This window comes from Rhinolophus sinicus, chromosome 16 (assembly GCF_057876585.1).
Source record: "Rhinolophus sinicus isolate RSI-liver-muscle chromosome 16, RSI-T2T, whole genome shotgun sequence".
NCBI classification, from domain to species: domain Eukaryota; kingdom Metazoa; phylum Chordata; class Mammalia; order Chiroptera; family Rhinolophidae; genus Rhinolophus; species Rhinolophus sinicus.
The window spans coordinates 116,871,748-116,898,865 of NC_142516.1; the positions used below are offsets into that span (position 1 = coordinate 116,871,748).

At 35.3% G+C, this 27,118-nt stretch overlaps 1 protein-coding gene across 50 annotated transcripts in view; it reads right to left on the minus strand.

The window, feature by feature from the left end:
• Positions 1–27,118, minus strand: part of SORBS2 (sorbin and SH3 domain containing 2) — a 313,531-nt gene that overhangs the window by 15,032 nt on the left and 271,381 nt on the right. For 18 of the 50 annotated variants that reach the window (XM_074329790.2, XM_019736081.3, XM_074329796.2 and 15 more), the window contains 10 exons: positions 26,198–26,247; positions 23,439–23,626; positions 19,528–21,111; positions 16,393–16,481; positions 14,930–14,976; positions 11,241–11,355; positions 11,027–11,155; positions 8,843–9,046; positions 4,042–4,818; positions 2,336–2,530 (listed from right to left, as the gene is read on the minus strand). In XM_074329790.2, coding sequence (XP_074185891.2) covers positions 2,336–2,530; positions 4,042–4,818; positions 8,843–9,046; positions 11,027–11,155; positions 11,241–11,355; positions 14,930–14,976; positions 16,393–16,481; positions 19,528–21,111; positions 23,439–23,626; positions 26,198–26,247 — 3,378 coding nt within the window. The remainder of the gene's footprint in view (positions 1–2,335; positions 2,531–4,041; positions 4,819–8,842; positions 9,047–11,026; positions 11,156–11,240; positions 11,356–14,929; positions 14,977–16,392; positions 16,482–19,527; positions 21,112–23,438; positions 23,627–26,197; positions 26,248–27,118) is intronic. The other 32 variants (XM_019736110.3, XM_074329816.2, XM_074329823.2 and 29 more) reach the window with 2 other exon arrangements.

Below are 27,118 nucleotides of genomic sequence, written 5' to 3' on the forward strand. Positions count from 1 at the left end.
CTGCCTCGATCTTGCGTAATACAGGGGAGATTGTCTGTAAACATCGGGGCTCATAGGAAAAAAATGCCATTTAGCTGTTGGAATGTTGTGGCTAAACAGCTGGAAAGGTCATTTTAACATACTAGGAAGAATCAGGGCTTAATTTCATATTGGAAACTGTGCTCAAGGGGTTCACCTTCTGATGGGATGGCTTTAGGGTGAGGAGACTTCCTTATGCGACTACACAGTAACTGCGTTTCTAAGAAGAAACCAAAGAGTCTTTCTATCTCTTCGTAAAGAGCTTACATTGGAACTTGAGTCCACATGCTATAAGTCTCTTACAAAATATTCTCTTAGATGGAATTGGAAGCTCCGCTTATAGAAGAGTTGAGGATGGTAATAATTTTTATTATGAAAAAAACATTATTTAAAAATACCTCAAAATACTCGAGAAAATACTGGATTATGATTTATATATCAAACTCATAATTTATATGTACCTGTCAGTTTGTCATTTATAAAATGGTGGTAAATTTTACTTTTATGGAAGATTTAAGTAAAATAATGGTTGATAGGGGTTGATAAAATTCTAATGATGTTATGCACACTATACTACGCCTATTAAAACATCATTAAAATTTTATTTTCTCTTTGCTTTTAGTGCTAGGTTACTGTCATTGTAATGGACGTAACTTCTAACATTCTTGAAACGGAAGAAATAGGAAGTCTTAAAGGATTCAACGGAGCACAGCTTGTTACTGTGTTAGATGTGGGCCTAAACTGTAATAATGGTCTAAAATGTGTAGCTGATTCAATTTGTATTTATATTTACAAGCACAAATAACTTCAGTCAACTTATATTCTCTCTATGAATAAAAAGATAGATTTGATTTATAAGGTTTCAAAAAACTCACTGAGGAGTTAAAAATTAACACTTGCTCTTAAAGATGAGATAAAATAGAGAAAAGACAACTTCAGGTTTCTGGAGTTAGTTATTTGATGCTGTTATTAAAGTATTCTTTTAAAACATCACCATTGTGGATAACTCCATTCTCTTGTATCATTCTGCAAACAACTGCAACTTAAGTATGTGTGAAATGAGTTTGGGTCTTGCAGGAGAATAAACCTGTCTAAATCCTGGTTTTGTCCTGGATACCACAATGGTAAGTCCTCCATTTCTCTAACTTAAAAAACACTGATTTCTAAAGTTACATTTCCACTTATTGATGAAGTTTAAAGGCTCGAGAACAAGTAGGGAAGGGTAAGGAATAAATAGTTTGGCCTTAAAAAGAAAACCATAGAAAGAGGGGGAAAAGCAAATTCTTCGTCTTAGACATTATGTAAAGTATATTATTTAAAAAATTTCCTAGTTATTTCCTGCCAGCTAAGATAAAACCTCAAAGGGCAAAGAGCAATTAGTCTTAAAGCATTCCACTTTCTCAAACATTTTTCCTTTCATATGTAAGATAAATTCACATAGACAGACAATTTTGGTGGATGGATTTCATGATGGGGGTTTAGAAGATTGTCTCAGGTGTTGGTTCTTCCTAGAACAGAAACTTGACTCTACCAGAGCCTTCACTTCTTCACTTCTCTGCAGAGGCTCTCATTTCAAGTTCTAAAGATTGAATGTGAGAGTGGGCTATTATTTGAAGTCTATCACCTTTTGTCTAAAAGAAAAGATTTTGGATTATTCTGATCATGGAAGCAAACTTTTCCGCGATGGATTGATTTCATGCTGTGATTGCCATTAAATCTTTTTCCAAGGCCAGTCATTCATTTTGTTGAAAATCTTTTAAAACTATGTCCTTAGGGGGGAGTTGCCAGGCTGCCAGTCTCAGAGATGAGATGCTTTGTGAACTGCTACAAAAGCAGCTTGTTCCTGCATCCTCATTAATTTACTTCAGTTTTGTGGGAGAACAAGGGTCAAGACAGTCAATTGCAAAGAGCGTCCTGTCCTCAGGCTCTGCTGATCTTGCCGCCCGATGGGAGAGAATTCTCCACGGGAGTCAGTGAGCCCACTAAGAAGTCACAGAGGATGACAGGCACACGCTGACACCTTTGAATCAGATGGTTCTCCTGCTAACCCTCAACTTAAAAAAAAAAGAAAAACCTAATGGTTGCTTTTTATTTTATATAAATTTCAGTTTGTTTTTCTCCTCAATATGGGAATAGATGCTATGCAAATACATCTTTTAGCTTTTTGGATAGAGGCCATGCTGATGATGTTAAAAGTTAGCAATCTGTCTTTACATGACTTTTGAGATCTTCTAAGATGGCACAAGCCTAAATATATACATCTAACCAATTAAGTTCATTTCCAACATGCAATAAACCACACTCAAGATGCAGTTACCTTTAATTTTGGTGAACTTATCTCCTTTTGATAAGAGTATTTAGGGAGGAGAGGAGGTGAGTAGGACTGGGTAGGCTGAGAAAGTGTAGAGACCAGGTCAGAGGCAGAGGCCAAGGGAGAATGAAAGGGAGGGGAAGAAAGGAGGCAGCTGGGAAAAGGTGTAGACGTTCGATCTCCCGAAGAAAATGATGGTGGCTTAAATATTGAGGAAAAGACAAGATGAGATTATGCTTGTGTCCAGAATGAGGTTACACGGTCTTTAAATATCCCCCAATTTAAATAATTTTAAAGTTAACTAGGCCCCTAGAAAGAGATACTTATGATAAAGTCTTGTTTTAAAAGCACTAATGTTTTCTTTTGAATTTCATTCAAGATTTCCAGTGGTTATGATCAGTTAATTTTTCTGATGTGGGTGGCTGGGGAGAAGAACCCCCATAGTCTACAGGCAGGTAGCAGTTGCTGGGAACCAAGCTCCACATCTAATCATATCGTAAAAATCAATTAAATTTATAAGACAATTAGTTATTTAAGTTACTGGCTTAGAGTTATGCTTAATACTGCAGCGAATGATCGCTGTTATTAAGTAATGTGTTTATACAAATGCAGGTATTGCCAGGTGACATTTTCTCTCCTGGTTGAGTAACAGTCAAGCCTCAGGGTTTTGTGACTGTCTGGGGGCCTTATGACCACGGACCATTATTTAAGCCCAAGAAGACCCCATATAAGCCAAGTGCTTCTACATTTATTAATGGTAAGATCTTAATAGGAAATTATGGGGTTTAGAAAATGATTTTCATTTCTAGAAATTTTAAATAGAGGACCCATAGGGGAAAGTGACTTGCGTAGTGGCATAATATGAATTATTCTTTTGTTTCATAATCTCAGTATTTGCCAGTAATCATATTTTCTTTTTAATTCATAGATTACATATTGAGATATTAAGTTTTTTTTTTAAAAGCGAGAACTTGACAAGCTAAAGATTCAGAGTATTTTCCCTCTTTATTGACTAAAATCATTGCTCAAGGTTCTCTGTCTTTAAGATGATAAATCCAGGACCCAATCCTTAAGTAGTCACCAATATGAATAAAATTACCTCTTCAGAAAGAATTGATAAGGAACCAGAGTACTATTTTTCTTTTCTTTTCCTTCCTTCCTTTTTTCCTTCCTTCCTTCCTTCCTTCCCTCCCTCCCTCCCTCCCTCCCTCCCTCCCTCCCTCCCTCCCTCCCTCCCTCCTTTTTAAATGGCCATTATATCAAAGATATGGTATACAGTTTTCTCATCCTGGAATTGGACTAATATATCTTTATCTCTACAGTGGAGGTAATAATAACCCACCTTCTGAAAAGTAAAGATGTAGAGTTCTTAGAATTGTGTCTGACACTCAGTAAGAGCTCAGCTACTAGCTAGCTATAATTATCAATCTTGGAAAATTAGAAAGACCTATAAATTACACAAACTTTAAATATGAATTTATAGTTGTAAATAAATAATGGACTTACGTTGTACATTTACATCATCTTATTAAAATTTGGTTTGTTTCCATACAATTTTATAAGTCCACCGCCCGACTTATAAATGCTTGTATTTTTTATAACTTTCTAAAGCAATGTCAAAATTGATGTTTATTAATATGATTAACTGTAATAGCTAATCAGAGTAAGTTCTTCAGGGTTAGTTCTTCAGGAATTAGGTAAAATTAAAATACCTCATTACTGGTTTTAGCTGCACTGCTGTCTTCCTTAGGAGTTCTAGGATCTGTGGGGGTGGCTACTGCATATTTTAAGCCGTTAGGTTTCCTCTCCTCTTCCTCCTCTTCAATGTGCAGGCTGGGTGTCCCCTCTGTGCCATCATGGCCACACCACAAGGCATCTGCTTCTTGAGATTCTGGCCCTTTTGGGATACCTGACATAACCCCCTCACAGATTTCCTCATCTTCCTCTCCAATGACAGGAAGGGTTTGGGGCAAGGGACCCACATTAGTGTGTGCAGAGGCCACAAATTTATCACCTAGGACTTCAAGTACTTTTTCAGGGCCTGCAAAGCCTTTTCTCATTTTTGTCACGTCAGCACACTTGTTTTGAGTTGTCTTTCTGGGATCCTGGCATGGCGTTGCCTCATAAGGCTGGACTGTAGTTGAGGTCACCCCCGATAGAGGAAAAGGTGGTTGAGAGGAAGATGATTTTGCAGGTACCGATGCTGCAGGCAATGGGAGGAGAACTGGGGGTTCCTCTTTAATTTCAAGGGTGATCTCATCTAGGCTATTTGGTTTGGCTTGGTCAGCTGATAAGATTAAAGCACCAAGCTTCTCTAATTCATCCAAGAAGTTGTCCAGAAAAGGAGGTGGTGTTGGTGTCAAAGGGTTTGCCAGTGGACACTTGTCTGTCGGGGACAGCCACCCCTGGGTGATTCCCTGGACAGCTCGTTTATCTGGGTCACATGAAGCTTTGTGCATGAGAGGAGGGGCTGGTTCACTGAAAGTCAACTTAGAAATGAGCAAGGATTATGAAGTAAAAAAACAAAACAAAAACAAAAAACAAGAAAATGATAATAATGCATCAAAACACAGAGACAGAGAAATACAGGAAAGGTATGGTAGTGAATGTAAAAAGTATTTTATGCTGTGGTCTAGGTCTGAAGATATTTTGCTGAATTTAAACACATAAAATCATGAGTATATTAATTAGAAAATTATCTAACAAACAAAACTCTCCTAGTATTTGAAAGAGAACTTATATGTCAAATAACAAAATAGTGCTGTCATGGAAATTATGAGGACACACAGCAAAATTTAAGAGATTTAATTGAATAGACTACCTCTTTCAAACTTAAAGTGTCCAGATATTGACTTAGTAGTAGAAATGACTGAGATAATGTCAATGTAGAATGAAAACCAACAATTTAACCTTGTTTTATTCCTTGAATTTGTTTAGTGTTCTTTCTTCCGGTAGCAGTGACAAATCATTTGAACTTTCATAATTTTCTCGTTTATGTTTGCAAGGTGATGATAACATGGCATAAATCTTTCTACATCATTTTACATGAACACATTTCTAAATGAATAAGTTCTGAAAAATATATATTTCAAGAACAGAACCCATGATCAGAACGAAGCTGAACTTCCATTAACAACTGCCTCAAAGTTAAAAAAAACAAAAATCCAAACTAAATCATTACACAGAAAGGGAGCATTTGATGTTAATGGGAGTCACCTTTGGCTTGGACTCCCATTCTCTCTCGAAAGCTTGACATTTTATGTAAACCTGTGGCTGTGTAATTTATGAAGCTTAATCTCCTGAAGTAAAAATATACTTCTGTATATCCTAAAATTATCTCTATATTCTGGATCTATTGAACAAAACATAATTTTTGTGTAAATTCACTAAAAGTAGTTCTAGAAATGCTGCCTAGTAACATTCTAATACATGTATCTATTGTTGCTGGACTACAAAGACTGGTACATGCTATACATATGAAGACCTGGGAGAGGCTGGTGGATGACATTTTCCTTTAGTTCTTTCTAGGTAGATGATTTGGATGTGGAAAGAAGAAATGTTCAAGAAAGATTTTGGAGTTGTGCTCTCTAGTTGTTTGTTTAGGATGAGGCTTCACTCATGCACTCAGCACTTTTGGTCCTAGGGCATTAGTGTGTATCAGTGCACAGTACATCCCCCATTTAACTTTTGACTTCTGCGTCCTGTAATAGGAATGGGGTATTAATAGAATTTATTCAGTTGTTTTTTTTTTTGTGTGTTTTTTTTTAAAAAGGAAATATAATGCCATGTCATCATGAGGTAGGATAAATGAGACCAAGTGTCACACAACTTACATGAGCATCTTAACAGAAGATTCAGGAATAAAGGCTCTTTAGCACCTGATATACAGTGATTACTATACACATAATCTGTTACTGGATAGATAGACTCTCTTAGCAAGTCCTGTAGATATTTAATTTTTAATTAGAAGGGACCTAAGTCTCATTTGATAGTTTAGAGAAGTTCCTTTATTGGTCAGAATTCAATTTTATGCTCTTATTGTGCAACGCAATAATACATTTTGAAAGTCTGTGACATATGTAATAATCCAAGCTTATGACTTCCCACTTTCACTCTCTCATGGACAGGAATATTATGTAGATGAAAAAGAAAGATCTTTAAATTCCATTGTTATCACTACTACTCCATCTCTATTATTACTCCATGTCATTACCACCACAATCCCTGTTAATATATGTTAATATATGTTAATAGGTTCAAAGTGCTTAGCTTTACAATGGACTTGTTTCTACTGAAAGTCAAATTAAGTATCCCGGGATACCTATATCACAAAAATATATTTATGATACAAAAATCATATATTTATCTTTTCTTCCCAAAGCATTAGAATTGAATTCTACTGCACTAAAAACAGAAAATCAGAAATATTATCTGAGTTGAGTCTCTCCTAAAATATTGTATGTGACCAAATGTGATTTGAGGGTGCCAAAGAGTGATTCATCAATCACTTAATATGTTCCTTTATTTGCAAATATCAGTTAGAAAATAAGATATATAACATTGATATATTTTGGATGTCATCATTTAGAAGTACATTATAGTTCTTTTTCTGAAAATGACAGAGTTCAATCATACTGAGAAGTTTCCTTTATCAAGCCAATGGCATCATAGCATAGATTGCCAGTTGGAATAAAACCATTAAGTGTTGTTTTTTTTCAAATTATGGATATAAACTTTTCAACATATTTTTTTTTTCCAGCAATGAGAGTAAAACACTAATTAGTTATTAGTGACATTTGTGCATTTCTGTATTTATAAAATGTAAAGTCTGATTTTTAAGGAAAAACTTAGGAAACTGAAAAAAAATTTAAATCATATTCAAGACAATAGATTAAAATATTGCAATCTAAAATGTTACATTACCAATGTTAATTAGGACATTATGGAAGAAGTTCTTAACTGTTAAATAAGACTTTGTAGATACATGCTTATTCTTTCTTATAAAATTTTATTTGAAGGTATAGTTGCTTTGAAATTTATCTGGTAGTTCTTTTAAGATGACTGAACCGTGGATAAGCTCAAATATATGGATGGAGATTCTTATCTTTTCATTTATCAGTAGGAACTACTGAAGGAAGAATGTTGGTCTCTAAATACTAAGCTCTGGTAGTAAAGTAAATATACTGAAGAAGATTCTGGAAAACTTTATAACCAATCTAACAAACTTGGGTAGTACCAAACCATTCCATTATCCAGTGATAAAAATATTGAGAGTAATTACCCCATACCTGAAACCCAGTCTTCAAAGAGAAGTAGAATAAATACAATGCCTATTCTTTGCTTGTCTTAAAATAGTAGATTCTTAGATGGTTTACTTATGTAAAATGCTTCTAAGACTCATTTTAAAGAAGTAGTTTAGGTCACTGGGATGCAATTTTGAAATGAGCTTGCATTGGGACATAAAATGACTGCACACTTTAATAATGTCTGATATGTTAATGTTATTTTGCTAGCTCTAGATGGTTTATTTTCCTATGTCCTAGACTTGATCTTAATTATTTATTAGGATAATTAATAAATTATGAAACTTAATAAAATTTTAAAATGTTGTGAAGTACAATATTTTGGAAGTAATTCCTTGGTAATTTAAAGTTTTATACTTGGAGGTTAATGAAAAGGAGAAAGAAATTTCTAAATACCACTCATAAAAGAACGCACTATATTATAATCAAACAGAAAAATAAAAAATTCACATTGTGAGCCAAAAAAGTAGGAGAATAGCCTTTTGTAATTAATTAACCAGATCAGGAAGCAAAGTTCCTTTGAGACTAGACATTGAGAAAGATAATTATCTTTAGCTGCTAGCTCAAGTGAGAGAATAGAACTGGCACATAATTATCCTAAAACTAGTAAAATACGCTTGAGAACTTCTAATAACCAATGAAAATTTCCATTCAAGCTGATAAACAAACTGACTTACAGACCTTAATTGAACAATTTCATTCTATCTCTTTCTATATTAAAACCCCCAAGACTTTTATAGAATTTTTCCAACCTAATGACCATGTATTACTGAAATAAACCATTTTGAGATTTATCAATCTATCTATCGATGCATATGTACATATATAATCCATATGAAATACACATATATAAATAAAATCAAGCTTTAGAGAAAAATTAAGCTTCAAAAAATTTGAGTTTCAGAAAGCAGATTATTTATGTATAAATACAGATATATATCACATCGGGTCTTATGATACTAATGTTTTCTCTTTCAGTATTTCAACTTGAAAATGAAATTCTCAAAAATCAAGCATTAAACCTTTATGCCACCACCCATAAGAAAAATCAAATTATATTGACTCGACATGGCACTCACACTTGGAAACCTACCATGTAAATCTTTTGCTCTGCAGTAAACATGATGTTCTAGACTAACGCCCTAAAAATCACCTATTGATTACCTTCAAGCTCCCAAATGTTATACTAATATGCTAAATGTCTTCTTACCTTATTTGAACTTAAGCTGTGAATTCTATCACTTGAATAGCTGTGGGGTATTGGAGGGTCAGGGTAATCCTCGGCCCCTTTGGTTGTATTCCTCTTGACAACTTCTACGTAGGAAACAGGGAAGATGCCTTGTCTGTTGGTTCCCGGAATTTTACCTTCATACCAGTTTTGATCAACTCTTTTGAGAAGAATAACTCTATCTCCCTGTAATGAATATTAGGAAAATCCATTATAAATAAAGATGTGATAACATAAAAATATCCCTCTTGATGTTTTCTAATAAACAATAGTTTTCCATTTCGGAAAGTTTCATACCACCAGTTTTTTGTTTGTTTGTTTGTGTTAGACAGGAGAATTCAAGTAAAGTCTCAGAGCTCACAAATTACAGCTTATCAACATATATTCAATTTAATCATCCATTCATGACATTAGAATCTTCCCTAAACGATGCTTAGTTAACATGTATAGGCTTATATATGTTCATACTGGTACTGTGTGAAATGACTTGTGTAAGTTATTTCAAACAGCAGAAAAGTTTAATAGGCAATACCTCAATGACAGTAGCATCATCCTATCACTGACAGATTCGGGGAATGACCTGTAGGAAGAGCTTCAGAAAAGTGCAACTCATCTCTCTGGGATGGTGTGTTGGAAGTGGGTTGCAGAAACCCATCTCTAGAGGGATGAAGTTGAATGGTACACCATTTTTCTTCTTTAATCTACATGTGCTAACTAGTAACAAAGGTTGAAGCTAATGGGATGGGGCAAAGATAGCACCCTAGGTAATCCATCGTTATGGACATGGCTGACATTCACCTGGTCTGCATTAAGATGGTGTAACACCAGTATCCATTCTGATTAGTGGGTGGCCATGCCATAGTGGTCATTAAATATTTTTATAGAACCCCTGCTCTTTGCAATAGTAGAACTTTCTACAATCACTATTCCAGCTACCTGCAGCCAATGCCACAAAACCCAGGTTAAACTTTAACTCAAACCCACATGTAGCCCAGAAATAAATTGGCAAGATGTGATTAAACAGTAAGTAAAAACTCTGCAGCTGCATCCAGCAGATAATATGGAAGTTTGGGCAGCTGCACCTGACAGGGAAGTAGAGGTGACACATAGTCAAAAGTTGAGTACAGCAGGGAGGCCTTTTTCAGATGGTACTCAAGGTGAAAGTTCTCTTTTTGCCAAAATGCTGAATGCTTTATATAGACTGTCCCACTGCCACTGAGCAGGATATTCTGAAGAAAAATGAAATCCCCCTAAATCTTAAAATTGCACTGATTTTTTTCTGTAATACACCAAGATCAGGTTGTTGCTAGGCTATTGCTTGAGCTATAAATAGCACTGGTGGAAGTATGAAACATAAGTGAATACAATTCATGTAATGTTGTGTTGCAGCTTGGAGGGTAGAAGAGAATCAGTTGGTGATGCAGAACTAGGACGGAAAGGGGAGAGTGAGATGAGGTTCTGCCAGGACAACAACAGTGATATTTCCGGTTATTACCTTTCATTGCTCCTGGCTAAACATTCACCAACAGGCAGGAGTGGTTCTAGAACCCCTGCATATTACTACTGTGTGGTCTGTGTTGTGTGCAGACATGCGGTTACCTCAAACAAATGTATGTGCTTGCTTAGCAAACAATGAAAATAGTTTATTTAATCATTCTCAGATGCGTAAAGTGGCAGTAAGGAAACAGGACTGTATAAATGGGTCCTCAAAATGCTCCCCAGTAATCTTCATTACTTTAAGACCTTGCCTTAATTCCAAGACAGAGAAAAGCGGGCATTGGGACATCTCTTAAAAAAAAAAAATTAATAACAAGGCAGCAGAAAAACAATATTTTGAAGTGTGATGAAGTACTTTTCTTTTTGATGCCTTTCCACATGTATAACTCCATGATATTCAGTCCGAGGCACCCCTTGGAGAATATTTGGGGCCTCCCAGGTGCAACCACGGGAGGGAAAGTCTCTCTGAGAAGCAGTGTGTCCCACAGGGGACTTCATCTGGAAGGACCCAGGGAACTGCAGGAAACAGTGGCTCAGGGCAACCTTAGGGAGTCTTTTGTCCTTTCCTTACAGGAAAACACAAAAATGTCTAAGGAAGAAGATAACCTATTTTAGTTTTGAAAATACACAGCCTTTCAAATGCACCAATGAAGCAAACAGCCAGGTTACCTTTCTCAGCGATAGTTCCACATTCGTGTCAGCATTGAAATTATATTTGGCTATGGCTTCTCCGATTTCTCCAGGCTGGGCTGGGGGAGGTGGTCTCGCAGGCTGTGATTTTTCCGGAGGTGTGAGTTTCTAGGAGGGAAAACAATGATTGATTCTTGACTTGTGGTGACTTTAGAAACAGCAACCACAGAAGAGGTCAGAGGAAAGGACTTACCTCTACGTATGAAATTGGGAAAATGCCCACTCTGCCACGGTACTCTCCCTCGTACCAATTCTGATCAATTTTCCTGAGGATGTAGACAGTATCTCCTTTCTTAAATGACAACTCCCTGGAAGAGACATGTTTAAACATTTTTTTCCCCTCAATGTATAGCAACTATTCTTAAGACACTAGATCTGTATTTGGCTGTGAAATATACTTCCAATATTAAAAAAAAAAAATCTGTCGAGCCCAGTTGGATAAGAATGTTCCTTGAAAATTCGTAGAATTCATTTATAACATTATAACTTTAGAAATGATTTCAAAAAGAACAAGTATAAACATCATGTCTAATATAAATCACAGGCAGATTAATATGAAATTTAATTGGTGAGATAAGACTATTTCTATCTAAACATTAGTTTATAGTAGAGAAGTTGTGAAGCTTGGCGGAATGATGGATTAGTTCTGCAATGATATTTTTTTTTCTGTCCTGAAGCTAGTGAGCTAGTGAGTTACTTTCTGTCTCCTTTTCATACGCTAAAGCTGGCAACAGGAAAATAAATCACATTTAGCCTTAGCACAGAAATACCAACACCAGAAAAATTTTTGTTTGTGGATCCCTGAAGCTGGTTGACAGGCGTTGAAGTAGAATATCTTGATTAGGAATTTATTGTGTGAAACAGAAAAAATCATATACTCCTGATTTTCAGTGGGGCACAAAGATAAACATGTTTTAAGTACAAAGACAGGCACAGATTGCTTGTTGCCTTTATTTATTTATTTATTTATTAAAGAATAAAAACATTTTCAAGGCACGATGCTTTTCCATTTTGGTTCTTTCTAAGAAGACAGTAGATATGTTTGGGTATTTAATTTTAAGTGATAAAGCCATTACTCATTAAAAAAAACCCATGCCTAAATCCTCACCCTCATTCCATCAGTTTTTCAAGGCTTCATCATCGAGGTGATTGTGTCCGAGTGGTATTTTGCGTCCACAGTTACGTTTTATTGGAGAGTACTTATTTCATTCTTTTCCCAAGAGCCCCACTTCCCTACACATCTGCCTTCCTGCTCTGAATCTTCTGCATTGTTTAGTTCAGAATCTTGAATTGGATCATTGTTGTGTGTGCAATATGTAATGGAGAGAGGTGTATATCAGAGGTAGAATATTTCACATTGAGTAAAAGAATTGAAATAACCGTTGCATATTAAAAGAATTATTACACATTTAGAAGTGCTGGAATCTTCACACTGAGAGTAGGTTAAATTTTTGGTAATCCTAAAGACAAAGAAGATTCACACAGCCTCACATTCAAATACAGGACTTCCTTCTTTTATGCCAGTGCCTGATGCAGACAACAGAAAACAAAACATTTAATGTTTACAATTCAACACTTTTCTTTGTGCCAGATATGTTTTGTTTCTGGAAATGAGACTAAGAAGCTTAGCGTAAAAAAAAAAAAAAAGTAAATTAGAGACAACTAATTATTTTTCTTTTAAATATGAAAAAGATCTTTTCTATTTATAAAGCTTATATTTAAAAATTTGAAGTCATCTACAGAAAGGGTAGTAGCCTAACTTAACAGTGTTCAAAATTGGGTCTCTCATCTCAGAGGTAGAATTTTGGAGTCCCATTTTGGTAAGTTCACTCCACCACTCCCACCCCACCCCACACACACTGAATAGTGGCCATTGACAAACTTTGGAAATGTCATTTTATCTCTTTTTCCTATTTAACAATAGACATGATGATTGGTGAGTTACTTAAGTTTTTAAAATTAACTTTCTTCTATTAGGTAAAGAAAAATAGCTTTTAAAATAGATATTTATTTAAAACAGACATCCATCTCTTGTTTATAAGATGTTAGGCATGAAAAGCACTCACATCCAGCTATTAATTGAAATGACTTAAAAATGTGGCTAGTCCTTCTGTAACTTTCAGTGCTGTCTGGATGTGTGAGCCTTTTCAAGTTGCATGAGTCGTCCGTACCTTGATTTTTGTGTCAAATAAGTAACTACTTTGGGGATGATGAACGACTGCTCTTCATATCCCCGAGAAAAGAACAAGAAGGATGTGATTAAGCTGCAATAAACTTATTTATGGTGTGAGGAAAATATTTTTTTATTACTAAAATTGTGGGATGGCTTGCATGGAGGATTATTTAATGTACTTCTTTGAAGATTTATACAAGTAGATTTAATTGATTTACGAAGACTTTTGTAAAACGGTGATGTAGACAACCCTTCAGAAAGGCTGTGCCATTTATACTCCCGTAGGAGGCATGTGAAAGACAGGGTTTCCCTGAACCTTTGCTAACTCCGGGCATTCATGATGAGGATGTGACCCTGGGGTGGGTGAAGGGCTTAGGATTCAAGCAAACAAAATCCAGGGACACAGTCAACACCTCAAACACCCTCCCTCTGCATTGCACATCATCTTTCTCTCAAAGCTTGTTTTTAATTAAGGCTTCTCAAAAACCTTGTGAGCCTTGGGCAGACACCCTGCCTACTTTTTATGCCCTGTGATTCCTCATGGTTTCATACATATTTAATGAAGCTTTTGATTGATTGTCTCAAAGAGAAAAATGAAATTTACATGTTCTGTACATTATTTTATAAAACCGACATGCGCTGTATAAATTGCCACACCATATCCAAAGAATAGTAGCGAGGACCAGAGCATAGTAGAAACAAAGCAGATGTTACTTACCTAATCAAAAACCTATGTAAGTTTTTGTTCAGGATTTTTTTTTTTAACATCAGATTTAAGCCAAGTTCACCATCTTTATTTCTAAATGGCATTTTCTTATTTGGTTTATTCCCTATCTCAGCAGCCTTACCAAATTCTGAGTGATTTTATTTTTTATATGTCTTCTGCCAAAGACAAATTCTGAAACTATGAATTCATAGCATATGCATTTTTATGAATAAACATTTTAGTTGTTAAATACATTGAGTCTACACTACACAGTGTAATTTAAAGCCAATTTACAATGAATTTAATATCTTGAATTCTGATGGAGACTAAAGTTTCTTAAATAAGGTCTGGGCACATGGGCCAAAACAGCTGGAAGACTCCCTCTCATTTAAACCTACTCATTTTCTTAGTACTAGCTTTCCTCAAACACATGTCCATCTGATGAACAAGTTACTAAAGAAAAAAGTTTTAAAAAACATGGCAACACAGGAGTGTGAAAAACACCAACATCAGAAGACCACAGGAAAGAATTTTGCTGAGAATCTATTAGCTTTGACTGTAAAGTCATGGAGATTTTTATTACAGGAGTCTGTACATAGTTCTAGTCTTCAACCCCATAAACAATCCTTGATATAGTTGGATAAATAAATGTTATCAAATCCTCCCAGATAGTGTTAATTACTCCCCAACACTATTTTTATTTAATTCTTGACATGAAAATTCTAGGAACAAAGATTCTTCATTTCTTTTTTGTTTTTCCTATCCTTTTGAATTCATTGTGTTCTAACATGTTCAGTGTAATTTAAAACTCAGTGATTTCTCAACTAAACTCAAAATGAAAATAAAATTACCCACATCCCAATTAATTCAGAAGGAACCATTTAATTAGAGTGGATTGCTGAATTATTTGCGACACATCCCATAGCAATATTTATCTCTTAAAAGTATTACTAACGTATTTAAAGCCAACTTAAATCACATGATGAATACTTATCTTACTTACTTAGATGTCTGAGCCTTAAAATCGTAAACAGCCTTTGCAGGAAATTTCTGAAAAAGAACGTAAAAAATTAGCACTAACTTAAAATTTGGATTTCCTACAAGAAAGCAGTTTCATGTGAATTAAAGAGAAATGAAACCTCAAGGAATGATTAAACATATATAATGTAAATTTTATATGCAATTTATGAATACATTAATTAGTTCTTCATTTAGATATTTAAGCTATAGCAGAAATAAATTTATAGCAGGAATTGTTATTCACCATAACAATTGAATATCATATTTCATCTTAGGAGCAAAGGCAGATGAATGCCATAATAGGGGAATAAAATGCTTGCAGAGGATTCTGATCTAGATATAATTTTGGCTGCAACCAAGGCATTTCTAGGATAATTGTGGAGGGTCAATTGCTCTGTCTTATATATTGACATAACTCTTTCTGAATCATAATAAAAGGGTTGGGAAAAATAATGAAGAAATCAACATCCTTTTCACTAAACACTTATTAACATAATGGCAAAGAGATGTTAGCCCAATTATCACTGGGAGGCTAGTTAGTGGCCAAAAGGATAGGCTTGATCATCTTGCATTCCCTGGAGGGTTCAGGAATTCTTCAGCACACAGTAAACCAGCTGCTCATCTTTTAGTCATGACATGATGTGACATGTGCCCCCCATTAAGCCCTGGGGTCCACAGATTTGACTGGGACACGTATAAGCTACCTACTCCAGCTCTTTCTTCCCCAGTAATTTCCCAGTAATCTCCTCACCCCACTCTTTTCTCTGTGATTATGGTAAACTAAACAATCTGGACCATTCTTGACTTCTTTAGGGGTTCCACAGGTACAGGACTGTATCAGATACCTCTAGAGATACCCCTGGAGTGGCTGCCAGTCCAAGACCAGCCTTCGGTTTCCATCAAACCTCCATGGCTCCAAGACAGTGGGAGCCAGATCTCCTGCCCTGGCTCAGGGCCTTGGACAAAGAGCCAGGAGGTTGGTGGTTTCCAGAGACAGTGGTTTCCAGGGATCCTCTCCAACAAAAACAGGCCAGCAAAACTTATTTATGTAGAATTTGTATCGATTTGCAAAACAGTTGAGCTCGGGCTCTTCCCTATACCACTGGGCCAGGAATTTATACAGGAATTTTACCCTCCTTCCTCCACAGGGCAGCCTGGCTCAAGACTCTTTTAGACCATAACTAAAAGAGTCTTAATTCATGGGTGTGAGGTCAAGACGCAGAGGGGCCTCACTGCCACCACAGGGGGAAATCTGCAGCGAGGGTCAGAATGCAAACAGCTCGAGTCCTTTGCTCAGGCTCCAGGGAACACTGTTTCTCGTTTCTCCATTGTCATTTTTTATATTTTTAATCTGAGTTCTTTCCTGGTTTGGCATGTAACTTTGGCTGGCAAGTGCTTTATCAAGGATGTTGTTGAAAAAGACTCAAATGATATCGAACTAACTACCTCTTTTTCTGGAGTTCCTCTTCTTTCCCTTGGTGCACTTCTCCCCAAGTCAGTTAAAGTGGATGAGTAACTTCTAGGGGATTCACGGTCTATGGGAAAGGACAGGGCCAGAGTGAGTATTCACCTATTAAAAGCAGACTTGTTTAGCCATTTTCCCTGCCGGCAACGATTTTTCACCTAAAATTTGGGAGAGACGCCACAGGGGAAAACATGGGTATAAAACTCATAGGTAATCCTAAAGTGGTGATGTAAGACACAAAAAACAGCATTTCAAAAGGAAAAATATCTGAGGTTGCAGAAGTATTATAATCCTATATATAAATATAATTGTTGCATTGCTAATATAATTATACAGCAGCATCCTGCGTAAGCATCTCACAGTTGCAAGGATTTTTCATCTCAAAGACTTTTTAATATTTTCTATTTCTATTCTTTTTGCCTCCAATTTATAATTACTATTATAAAGCCTATAGAAGATGGGGAATAGCCACAATTTAGAGAAACGAACATTTTGTGGAACAACAATTTAAGAATGTAGTAATGAAAAAGAAAGAGAAAAACAAAGGAAGTATGAGGATGACAGAACTATGGTCATGTCCATTCTCCTCTCTCTCTATTTAAAAATACTTATTGACTTAATACTTTGTCTCTGGCCTTCCCTGGTGCTCAACTAGCTTATCAGAAAGTAAATATTTATTCCAAAAAACAAAGGGAAAAAAATTTTCTAAACAGACAATACCATATAAGTTACCAAATTGCTTATGAAATATTGAATTGTTTTTATTCCCCTTAATATAAAGTATAAATAATTAATTACTTCACAAAATTATGATTGCAAGGATCTTTTAGTGGCATCTTATACCACTAACGATATCACTAAAGTGGTATCTTATACGCATTTATATGTGGAAATGTAACTAGAGGCTAAAAGTATTCCAGTAGTCTATGTTTTAAAATTTTACCAGTATAACTGGGTCAAAATTTATATATTATTTTGCTTATCCCTTTAATAAATTTAATTATGTTGAATAACAAGAAGCATTAAAAATAAAATAAATCCATCTGTAAAGGAATGAAAAATGCCGATCCATAAAAAGAAAACACTGTTTTAAAAGTTTTAACTACTTTGATTATAAGGAAGAATTGTCTACTTACAGCAGGTTGGGAATCACTTAAATGAAAGATAAGGATAAATGTCTAAGTCCCTGTGAGGTGTAAACTCCAAAGTCTTTAGGCTTAGCAAGATAACATGGCCATACATATTGCAGTAAAACCTATCCAGCTATTTTCATAAATGCTAGAAGATTATGTGCAGTATATTTTTTATTCTAAATTAATATATTTTTATGATCAAAAGCCTGTCATAATCATAAATTTTAAATTACTTTTACTAACCCATGGACTATAAACTATTTTTCACTTGGAAACTAGTAAAATTTCACAATTGGAAACTAAATATTCTATTAACATACAAAGCTGTCCTTTAAATGCATTCCAAAGTCCCCTCAAATCATGTTTCAATAATAATATATATTCTATGTACACATAAAATTGAGAGATGATTAAATTAGGATTTTGAAAAACTGAAAAAGGAAGCAAATTAAAAATTTAGATTCTGATGTGTCTCAATCAGTAAAAATTTCAAATTGTAGAAATTGATTTTTAAAATTCGAATTTGTCTTTTGAAGCATCTGTCATGCATAGTATAAATGGAGCAAAGATAAATACTAATAAAATAGTAAATATAAGCAATGATAATTAACAATTATTATTGTTAATGATATATATGATAATGAGCCATATATTACATGTGAAAATTGAATCATGTCTCTTTTTTTATATAGAGATTATATTCTGTACAACAAATTCTTAAGTATTATAAGTTTGAATCTGTTACTGCTGCCTTCTCTCTGCGTGATCTTGGTCAAATTTATTGTCTGTCCTCTCTGGGTCTCAATTTCCTTAGTAGTAAAACAGTGCTTACAATGATTTCTATCATCTATGTTTATGCCAGTGTTAATTAGATAATATACGTAAAACACTTTTCAATGTGTGCTGCATAGAAGACTTTCTGTTGATGATCCAAGTTTCAGCCTGGAATGTTCATTCCAACTTCTTAAAATTTACATAGTAAACAGATGCACCTTAAGAATTAATGAAAAGACTCATATGAAAATATCAAAACACCTTGTTCTTTTCAGTATGTAAGCCTAAAAAATAAAAAAAAGTCCTCTGCATCTGAATTGCTATTTGTCCTTGTGTTGCCACTTCAAGGTGATAATGCATCTGTGAAACTGAGTCAAGAGTCACTTTTAACCCAAATGGTCTAATTCAAATGTCAATATAGAATTGTGTTAGCAGAAACAGAAAATAAATAAATTACATAATGGAAAGGGAGAGAAAATGAATATATTGAGTGATGGAAATGAGACTTTTTATATACATACATATATATACACAGCTTAAAGATTCATTCACAAAAATTTTATCCCAATTGTGTCCTTGAAATGGAGAAAGTTATTAGACAATTCTTAGTCTCTTTTAATTATCCATCAATTACAATATTACACACTTCAGTTTTGATTCCTCAGTGTTTTCATATGGTATTTTCCATATAGAATGTGAGCAAATTATTTATTGAATGAATGACTACAAAGTTAATATAAAAATCAAGGAAAAGGGTATGTGTTAAACTTTTGGCTTTGATTCATTTTACAACAACAACAAAAAGAACTAATGCAAAGTTGTCAATCTCTTAGGGATACTGATACTCAATTATGGTTTCTGTCTTGAAATCTTTTTAAAGTAAAATGTCTAATTTCGTATTTTAATGTGACTTAACCATTGTTTCAACCATAACATTAAGTTACAAAAAGGTTTTCCCTTTCGATTTTAAATGAGTAAATTTTTGTGAATTGATGATCACTTTAAGCCACATATCAAGTCCAAATATCACAAGGGCAAATGAGAATCACTCAATAAGACATGTTTGCACAACAAGCATTTGCTTCATAACACACAATGATACCAAGTGGTCTCACAGCTCAGGAATGATGAGATGAAGGAATGGAAAGTGAAAGAGCTGGAGGGTGGGTATCTGAACCACAAGAAGAAAGAAAAGAAAAGTTCATCCACCTTGGAGATTCAGTGCACGCTCGTGGTCTTGGTGGTGGTAGTTGTTGTTATTGGTGTCCATGTCTTGGAAAGAGGCACTGTGGGGCATTCTCCCACAATCGTTTGAGTACAAGGGACAATGACTAGCACCATCTTGAGGCAGTGGGTGGAAAGGCTGGTGCATGGGGCTCCTTTTTAGAGCTTTAAGTGATGAATTCCTTTCAGGAATATCTGGCAGCAGTTCACTGATAAGACGGTGCAATATACTGTTGTCTGGCAAACTTCCCCTTCTCTTTTCTGCTTTAATTTGGTCACAGATGTCTTTAAGGGCAGAGTCCAGAGCCTCAAATACAGACGTTTTACATTTTGCCTTTTCAGTCTGTTTTTTGGGAGTTGAATTTTTTTTCCTCCGGAAAGGCACAGGACTGACTAGAAATGCAAGTTTAGAAAGTCCGGGGTCCATTTCTTGTCTTCTGGGCTCTTCAGTATTTTCATGTTTAGCTCTCTCATGTTTTAACATTGTGGTAAATCGAGTATAAGAGGCTGGGCATCTGCCTTTGCAGGAGCTGATGAGGTGCCGGTGATGGTGGTGGTGATGGTGGTGGTGATGGTGGCTGGATCCATAAAAACTTTCAGAGGACGTGAAAGAAAAGTGATCAAAATCACTCTCACTGCAAAAGGACGATCCTTCCACGTGAATGTAATCACTGTGGTCAGACACCATTCCATCTTGGTCGCTATCAGAAAACTCCATATGCGTTCTCGGTTGCTCATCACTGGTGACTTCAATATGAATGGGCACCAGGGTTTTAGACTTGTAGCTTCGTTGTACCTGAGAAGGGTGTCTACTCTGATTTTCTTCCTCCAGCAGAGACTCAATGGAAAATCGCCTTTTGGGGCATAAACCATTGTGTTGTGGTTCTGCGATTACAGGTGATAACATTTCATCTCCTAAATTTGGCATGGATTTTGACTTTTGAATCAACTTTTCAAATTCAGAAATGCGGGTGGGTACCATGTCCCTGGGCACCTCCTCCGTGGAGGACTGGCTCCATCCGTGGAGCAGGACTTTGTGTTGCTGCTCCTTTTCATACTGCATTATTCTCGACTTGACGGAACAAATCACCTCTGGATTCATCAAATCTTTGCGGTTAATGCGGTGCATTTTCTTGTACATTTTTAGGAACCCTGGGGCGTCGTGGGCTGCCCTGTGCCGAAGCCTTGATCTGCCATTACCACGGCCCTCCTGCATGTATGTGGAAGCCCACGGTGTGGGGCAGCTTTCCTTGGAGTCCTCTTCGCATAACAGAGAGCCCATACTTTCTGACTTGGTTTTCGGGTCAGGGAAGCTATCACAGTCATCGTTTAAGAGGTCATCACAACTACGGGATTTGATTTTGGGGGAAACCATTTCTTCAGTGCTGCTCCAGACCTCTGCATTTTGCCGGGCCATTTGCCAGCTGTTTTTGAAAGTAATGGCCCTCTGTGAGTCATGCGGGACGTCCAAATGATGTCTGTAAGTATTACAGGAATCTAACTCATTGGAGGGGTTACTGTTGAGCCCTGAGCAACTGCAAAGGGGTGGACACATTTTGCTATCCCCACCTTTTAATCCAGAGCAGCGTGGTGGAAGGAGAGACATTTAGAGAAGTTAAAAGTTTCACAAAGAGGAGAGCATGTCAGTTAGCATCAGATAAAAGAGAAAGTAGCATGATTTAATCTAGACAGATTGTTACACGTGAAGCTTCAACTTTAGAGGAAAAAAGTCTAATTCTAAAGCAAGGTAATACTTTTGTAATGAATGTAGCTTTGCAGATATTAGAGTTAACAAAACTATGTATAAAAAGGAATTAATGTAGCTAAAATACTTATTTTCTATTGAATACCTCATACATCTTTCTGCAAATATTAGGTATGCTGAAAACACAATTGTACCTTATAAGCTCATTGCTTATGACCTGGTAGAAATTTAAAAGTTTAACAATTGATGCCAAAAGTGATATAGATGTAATCAACTTAATAGGATCAGGATTTGAGTCTCATTTGATTTATAGTAATAAGAGGTAAAGAGTAATTGATAAATTTACATTTAATTAATACTCCCATAACTGTATCAAATAATTTTTCGTGGGCATTAGATAGAAAAAGCTATCAGACAAAGTATTTTCCAAAACCACAATATCAAGATGCTGTGAACTATTGCTGTTAATATTTTTCCAAGAAAAACATAACTAGTTCCTCTTTAAACAAACTAATTTACCTCTTTAATTGCTCTACCTTGAACGGCTTGTTAGGCAGGTTCTCATAAGGATAACTGGATATACTAGAAAACTTTCATCTAAGGTAAAAGCATCTTGCTTTTTTCCAGGGAAGGTCTTTTTAGAAAATCATTTGCAATTTGATAATAGAGAGCTAATCCTGACCTCAATTGGAATATGTATGGAAATATTTTCTTTTACTTTGCTGAGTCAACTAATAAATGAGAGGCCAAATACATCTAATGGGAGTTTTTTCCTTAGAAATAAATATAGAGGAGGAACCTATCTCAATTGACAGTTCCTCCCTTACAATCTTCCCCAAATTCTTCAAAAGTAGATAAGTACATTAAATAGATATGTAGTGTTTGGGAAAGGAAGTTGACTTAAGACTCCCCTAGGACAAAAACAAATATCTAAATCAATCAGAATCCTTTTAACTTTTCGGTGGTATCTGAGCAAAATGAATCAATGGCATTTCATGACCTATTTGTTACCTTACGGTATTTGTTTGCATAAATGAGTAGAATCTGATAAAGGTATCCTTGTTAATTTGAGGAAGGGTATCATGAAAGGGGTGCACTCTCTCTGAACCTTCCAGTTAGTATTCACCGTTTTACTAGGACGTGGAAGAGAGCTGTTGTCTTCTGTTTATCCAGAGTCCAATCATCAAACCAGCCTGTTTTTTTTGCATCAAACTAGCTACCTCTTAGCTGTTACTACCATGTGGCAACATTTTTAGTGCCTACATTTGATACATGTAGCTGAATCTATGCTCTTTCATGGAGATGTCTGTTAGAGCTCACTTTCTTCACACACTTCAGATTTCCTTCTCTGTTCTGTTTCAACCCCAGGAGACTGGAGGAGACTGTGGAGCCCCAAGTTTGGTATAGATCTAGGTACCTATGGGTGCTGGTTCAATCCTCAGTCTCCATTTTAGAAATATTCCTGTTACTGTGGTGGTAATGCACTCAACAGTATTTCAGACACTTTAAGGAATAACTTGCTTTCTTTCAACTAAAGTCACTGAATTTCCATAGAGGAGACAGACCATACAGAAAAAAGGGCTTGGTGATATCTAAATTTTGTAATTATGGCTTGAAACCAGGTCGTTCTTACTAGTGGACTGTTGTGAATTGAACACTTTGTTACATGCAGAACATGGATATTCTACTATATATATGAATATTGACCAAAATATAAAGCCAATAATTAAAGAAAGCACTTTCATAGGTTAGACAAATTTTATCTAGAATTAAATAATTAAAAAAAAATGTACGTTTTAGGCAACAGTGTTCTCTGTTGCTACTTATAACTCCTATAAATGTGATTAATTTTGCTCATTGTAGCAACATTAGAAATTAACAATCATAAATATAATCTTTTAATAGCCTGACAATAAATTATTTGATATTTTTAATTTATTCCAAAAAAACATAAATGATATATTTGGAGGAAAAAAACACTAAGAGATGATAGAGTCCTTTAAGCCACTCAAATGGTTCACCGACCTCATCTAGTCTGGGTAGGAAGAAAGCTTTTGCTCCAGAGCTATCTTTAAATGCTATTAATAACTATCTCTGGATGGTTATCACTGGACCAGCTCTCAAAGGGTACTTACTCTAGGTTAAAACTTAAACTAATAAATTGTTTACACTTCAATTTATTGTCTTTTACCTTTTGCTCTGGATGGGGAAGAAGGAGAAGAACTAACAAAAGACTTCGTCAGGGTGGCGCTTGATCCAGGGAGGTCTGCTCGGCCTGGGCTGGTCCTGCTTACACTTGGGTCCCCCAAACCCCTCGGCTGCCCCACAGCAGGCTCGCTCTTCCTTCTTTTCCTAAAGTCACTGGCCAGGCTTGCAGAACTGAAAGAAGGAATTAGCTTCAGTTTGGAGAAGTGAACATGTGAACCAGAAAGATGGGTGGAATATGCTGGTGACAGTGTTATAACTCGTATCCCCCATCCCACAAACTGCATTTTTAGGAATTTGTTCCTTGATATTAAACACTTTTTTTTTTTATAATTGTCTCTTTAAAAAATTTATTTTTTTAGAGCAGTGTTAGGTGACTGAAAAAGTGATTAGAAAGTACAGAGATTCCCATATAGTCCCTTGCGGAGTTTCCCCTATTATTGACGTCCTCTATTAGTGTGCACATTTGTTACAGTTGATGAATTATACTGATACATTATTATTAAATGTAATTAAAGTCCATGGTTTACATAGGGCTCATGTTTTCTGTTGAACATTCGATGAGTTTTGACATATGTGTAATGAGAGGTGTCCATCCTACTGCATCAGACACAACAGTGTCATGGCCATACAAATCGGCTGTGCTCTACCTCTTCATCTCTCCCTCCTGCTAAACACCTGGCAACCACTGACCTGTTTACTGTGTCTAGTTTTTCCTTTTTCAGAACGCCACATAGTTGGAACCAATGATAGGTAGCGTTTTCAGATAGGCCTTTTTCATTTAGTGATATGCTTTTAAGGTTTCTTCCTGTCTTTTTGTGGCTGGATAGCTCATTTCTTTTTATTGTCGATTAATATTTCATTACATGAATGTTTGTTTACCATTCACTTACTGAAGGGTATCTTGGTTGCTTCGGAGCTTTGGCAGTTATGAATAAGGCTGCTATAAACATTCGTGTGCAAGTTTTTGTATGGATATAAGTTTATAATCATCTTTTAAAGTAAAAATTCTCCACTTAGTATAACATGTTGTGACTGACAATTCAACATTATGATTTGTGTCATGTATCTTTTCTCTATAAATAGGAGTTCCAACAACATGAATACATTCAGAGAAGGGATGCCAAAATGGAGGAAAGGACTGGAAAGAAAAGGAAGACATCTGGTGAGACAAATTTCTCTTACCTCAGGGTTTCCTGATAGCTCTTTCTAATAATCTGAGCTTTAAAAAACTTACACTGGAATGCCAAGATTTTTCTTTTTAAATACTGAATGACCACTAATTTGGTCAGCAAATAAACTACTAAAGGGTCCTTTCACCCAGTTATATTAAATGGTGTTGACAGTCTATAACAGCAGGAAATTTTTATCATGATCTGGGTCTGAGTATAGCGTCACTGAAGACGTTAGTGAACAAAGATATCTATCACACAGCATGCTGTCTGTCAAACCATTAGATAAAATTACATCCACAGCAGCAGCAACAGCACACCACCTCCTAGAAGCCAGCCGTGTGCTATTTGCTTTCCGACATTATGGTCTTTTATAACCCACAGCGTCATCACTGTTTTACACATGAGTAAATGGAACACACACGCTTTGCAAGTATAGAGGTGGAGCCAGACCTCAGAATTTGTCTGCATTCTTCTAAAGAGGATACCCCATCTTCTCCTAGACCTGTTCTGCTCTCATAGTCCTGTCACGTGAGGGTCTGTGTGTCTTTACAGAAATCCTCAGGTCAGATTATTACTTTAAAATTCAAACATTTTAGGTATATATATAGATGGAAAAAGATGTAAAAGGAGGGGTTGGGGGAGCTCCTTTCTTAGTGATACTAATGTCTTGGATGGCACTTGGAACCCAATTTATAAAGGGCCCGATTTAAAAAGTCATCTACTTATTTTGATAGAAATTTACAGAAGGGTGAATTAATGTTACATAAATATTTGTGGATGATACAGTATGGCTGGGAATTTGTATTATTCAGTATTGCTATTGAACTGTGCCTGAATTTCTGTAATATTTTAAAGTAAGTGTGATATTCAAAGCCTACCAACAGAACTTAACTTGGCAGATTTTTAATGCAGTTAGGACTAGTGGTTAAAAGCTATTTTGGTTCAGTTCTACCGTGTCTCTGCTCCTTGCCAGATGTGTAAACTTGGTAAATTACAGAGCCTAAATTTCCATTTACTCAGAGATAAAATGGAGATAATAGTACATAACTCATGGTGGTGTCTTAAGGATTGAATATGTTTAATACTTAGAATGCCTAGTATATAGTAAGCCCTCATTTATTTACAGTAACAGTATTTCTGATTGGTGTGGTCAGAGTATAACAAACAAATATTGTGGAACATAATTTAGAACATTTTTATAATTTTGTAATTTATAATTTATTATAAAATATTTATAATATTTTTTCAAATATATTATTATATATGTCATCTAACAATATTGAAAATAAAATGCTTATAACCCCCATTTAAAGAAAAAATGACTGGGTATAGTGAAGATAGCAAAAGGAAGAATTTCTCTGTCTGTAAAGGAATCCAGAATTACTTCACTTGATTCTTATAAATTTTTGAATATGATCATATAAAATAATACGGGAACAAAATAAAATAACTTCATGAAGTATGGTGCTTAAAATAAAAACATATGATATATAATCCTCATTAATCTTTCATTGAAAAAGAAACCACTGGTATTGAATATTCTGGTTGCATAATATAGTACAATTCTTACCTGCCAGGTCTTTCCAGGCTTCTATCTATAGAGGATTGATACAAGGAGGCCTGTTAAGATAGAATAATAGTACCATGAAAATTTTTACCACAGCAAAATTTCATTCGTCTGTGAACATAAAATCAAGTATTCTAAAAAGAATATTGCAAAAATTGAGATTAAAAGTACCATTTATTATGATCATAAAAAATGTCTCCCCAAAGAGAAATCATGCAACCTAATTTCTACTTTCTTCCTATCAACTTTCTCTTCTGATGTACTGCACTGTATTTCTCTGTTTTACTCCGGTTATCTACACCACAAACATTGCCTGGGCGAAAAAAGAAAAATCAACAACCACTCCTTCATGGAGAAAATTGACTGTAAATAGAAATTTCTTATATACAGGAATGGTTTGATGTTTTTAAAGAATTTGTAGTCATCAGTCAATCCTTATAAAACATAAACCTTCTTTATAAGTTTTTATCATGTTGCCAAGTGTTATCTTTAAACCTAAAATTTAAGCAGAACTTGAGACATCTTTCATCTGTCAACATACATGACATTTTAATAAAAACCACAGAATTTGTTTGGAATTAAACTGACTTACTGGTACTTAAATGAGGTACAGATTTATGTCTTTCAAATAGTTAAATTCGGGGTTACTTTAAAATAAATGATTTAATGAACTAACACAGAGCCTTTTTTTTAAGTCAACTTTTAACATTTTCATCAGAAAATCAACTCTTAGTTGTCCGTGGTTGTAGGAACAAAGAAAATTAGAAAATACAAACTGATAAATAATTCCAGATTTTTATAGTACACATCATTTTCATACTCTTATTCTGAACAGTGCAATGAAATAGATATTAAGCGATAATGTTACATAAGAGTTTTTCGCTTCCCATGACCATCTACTGGAATAGTTGCTAAAACACACAA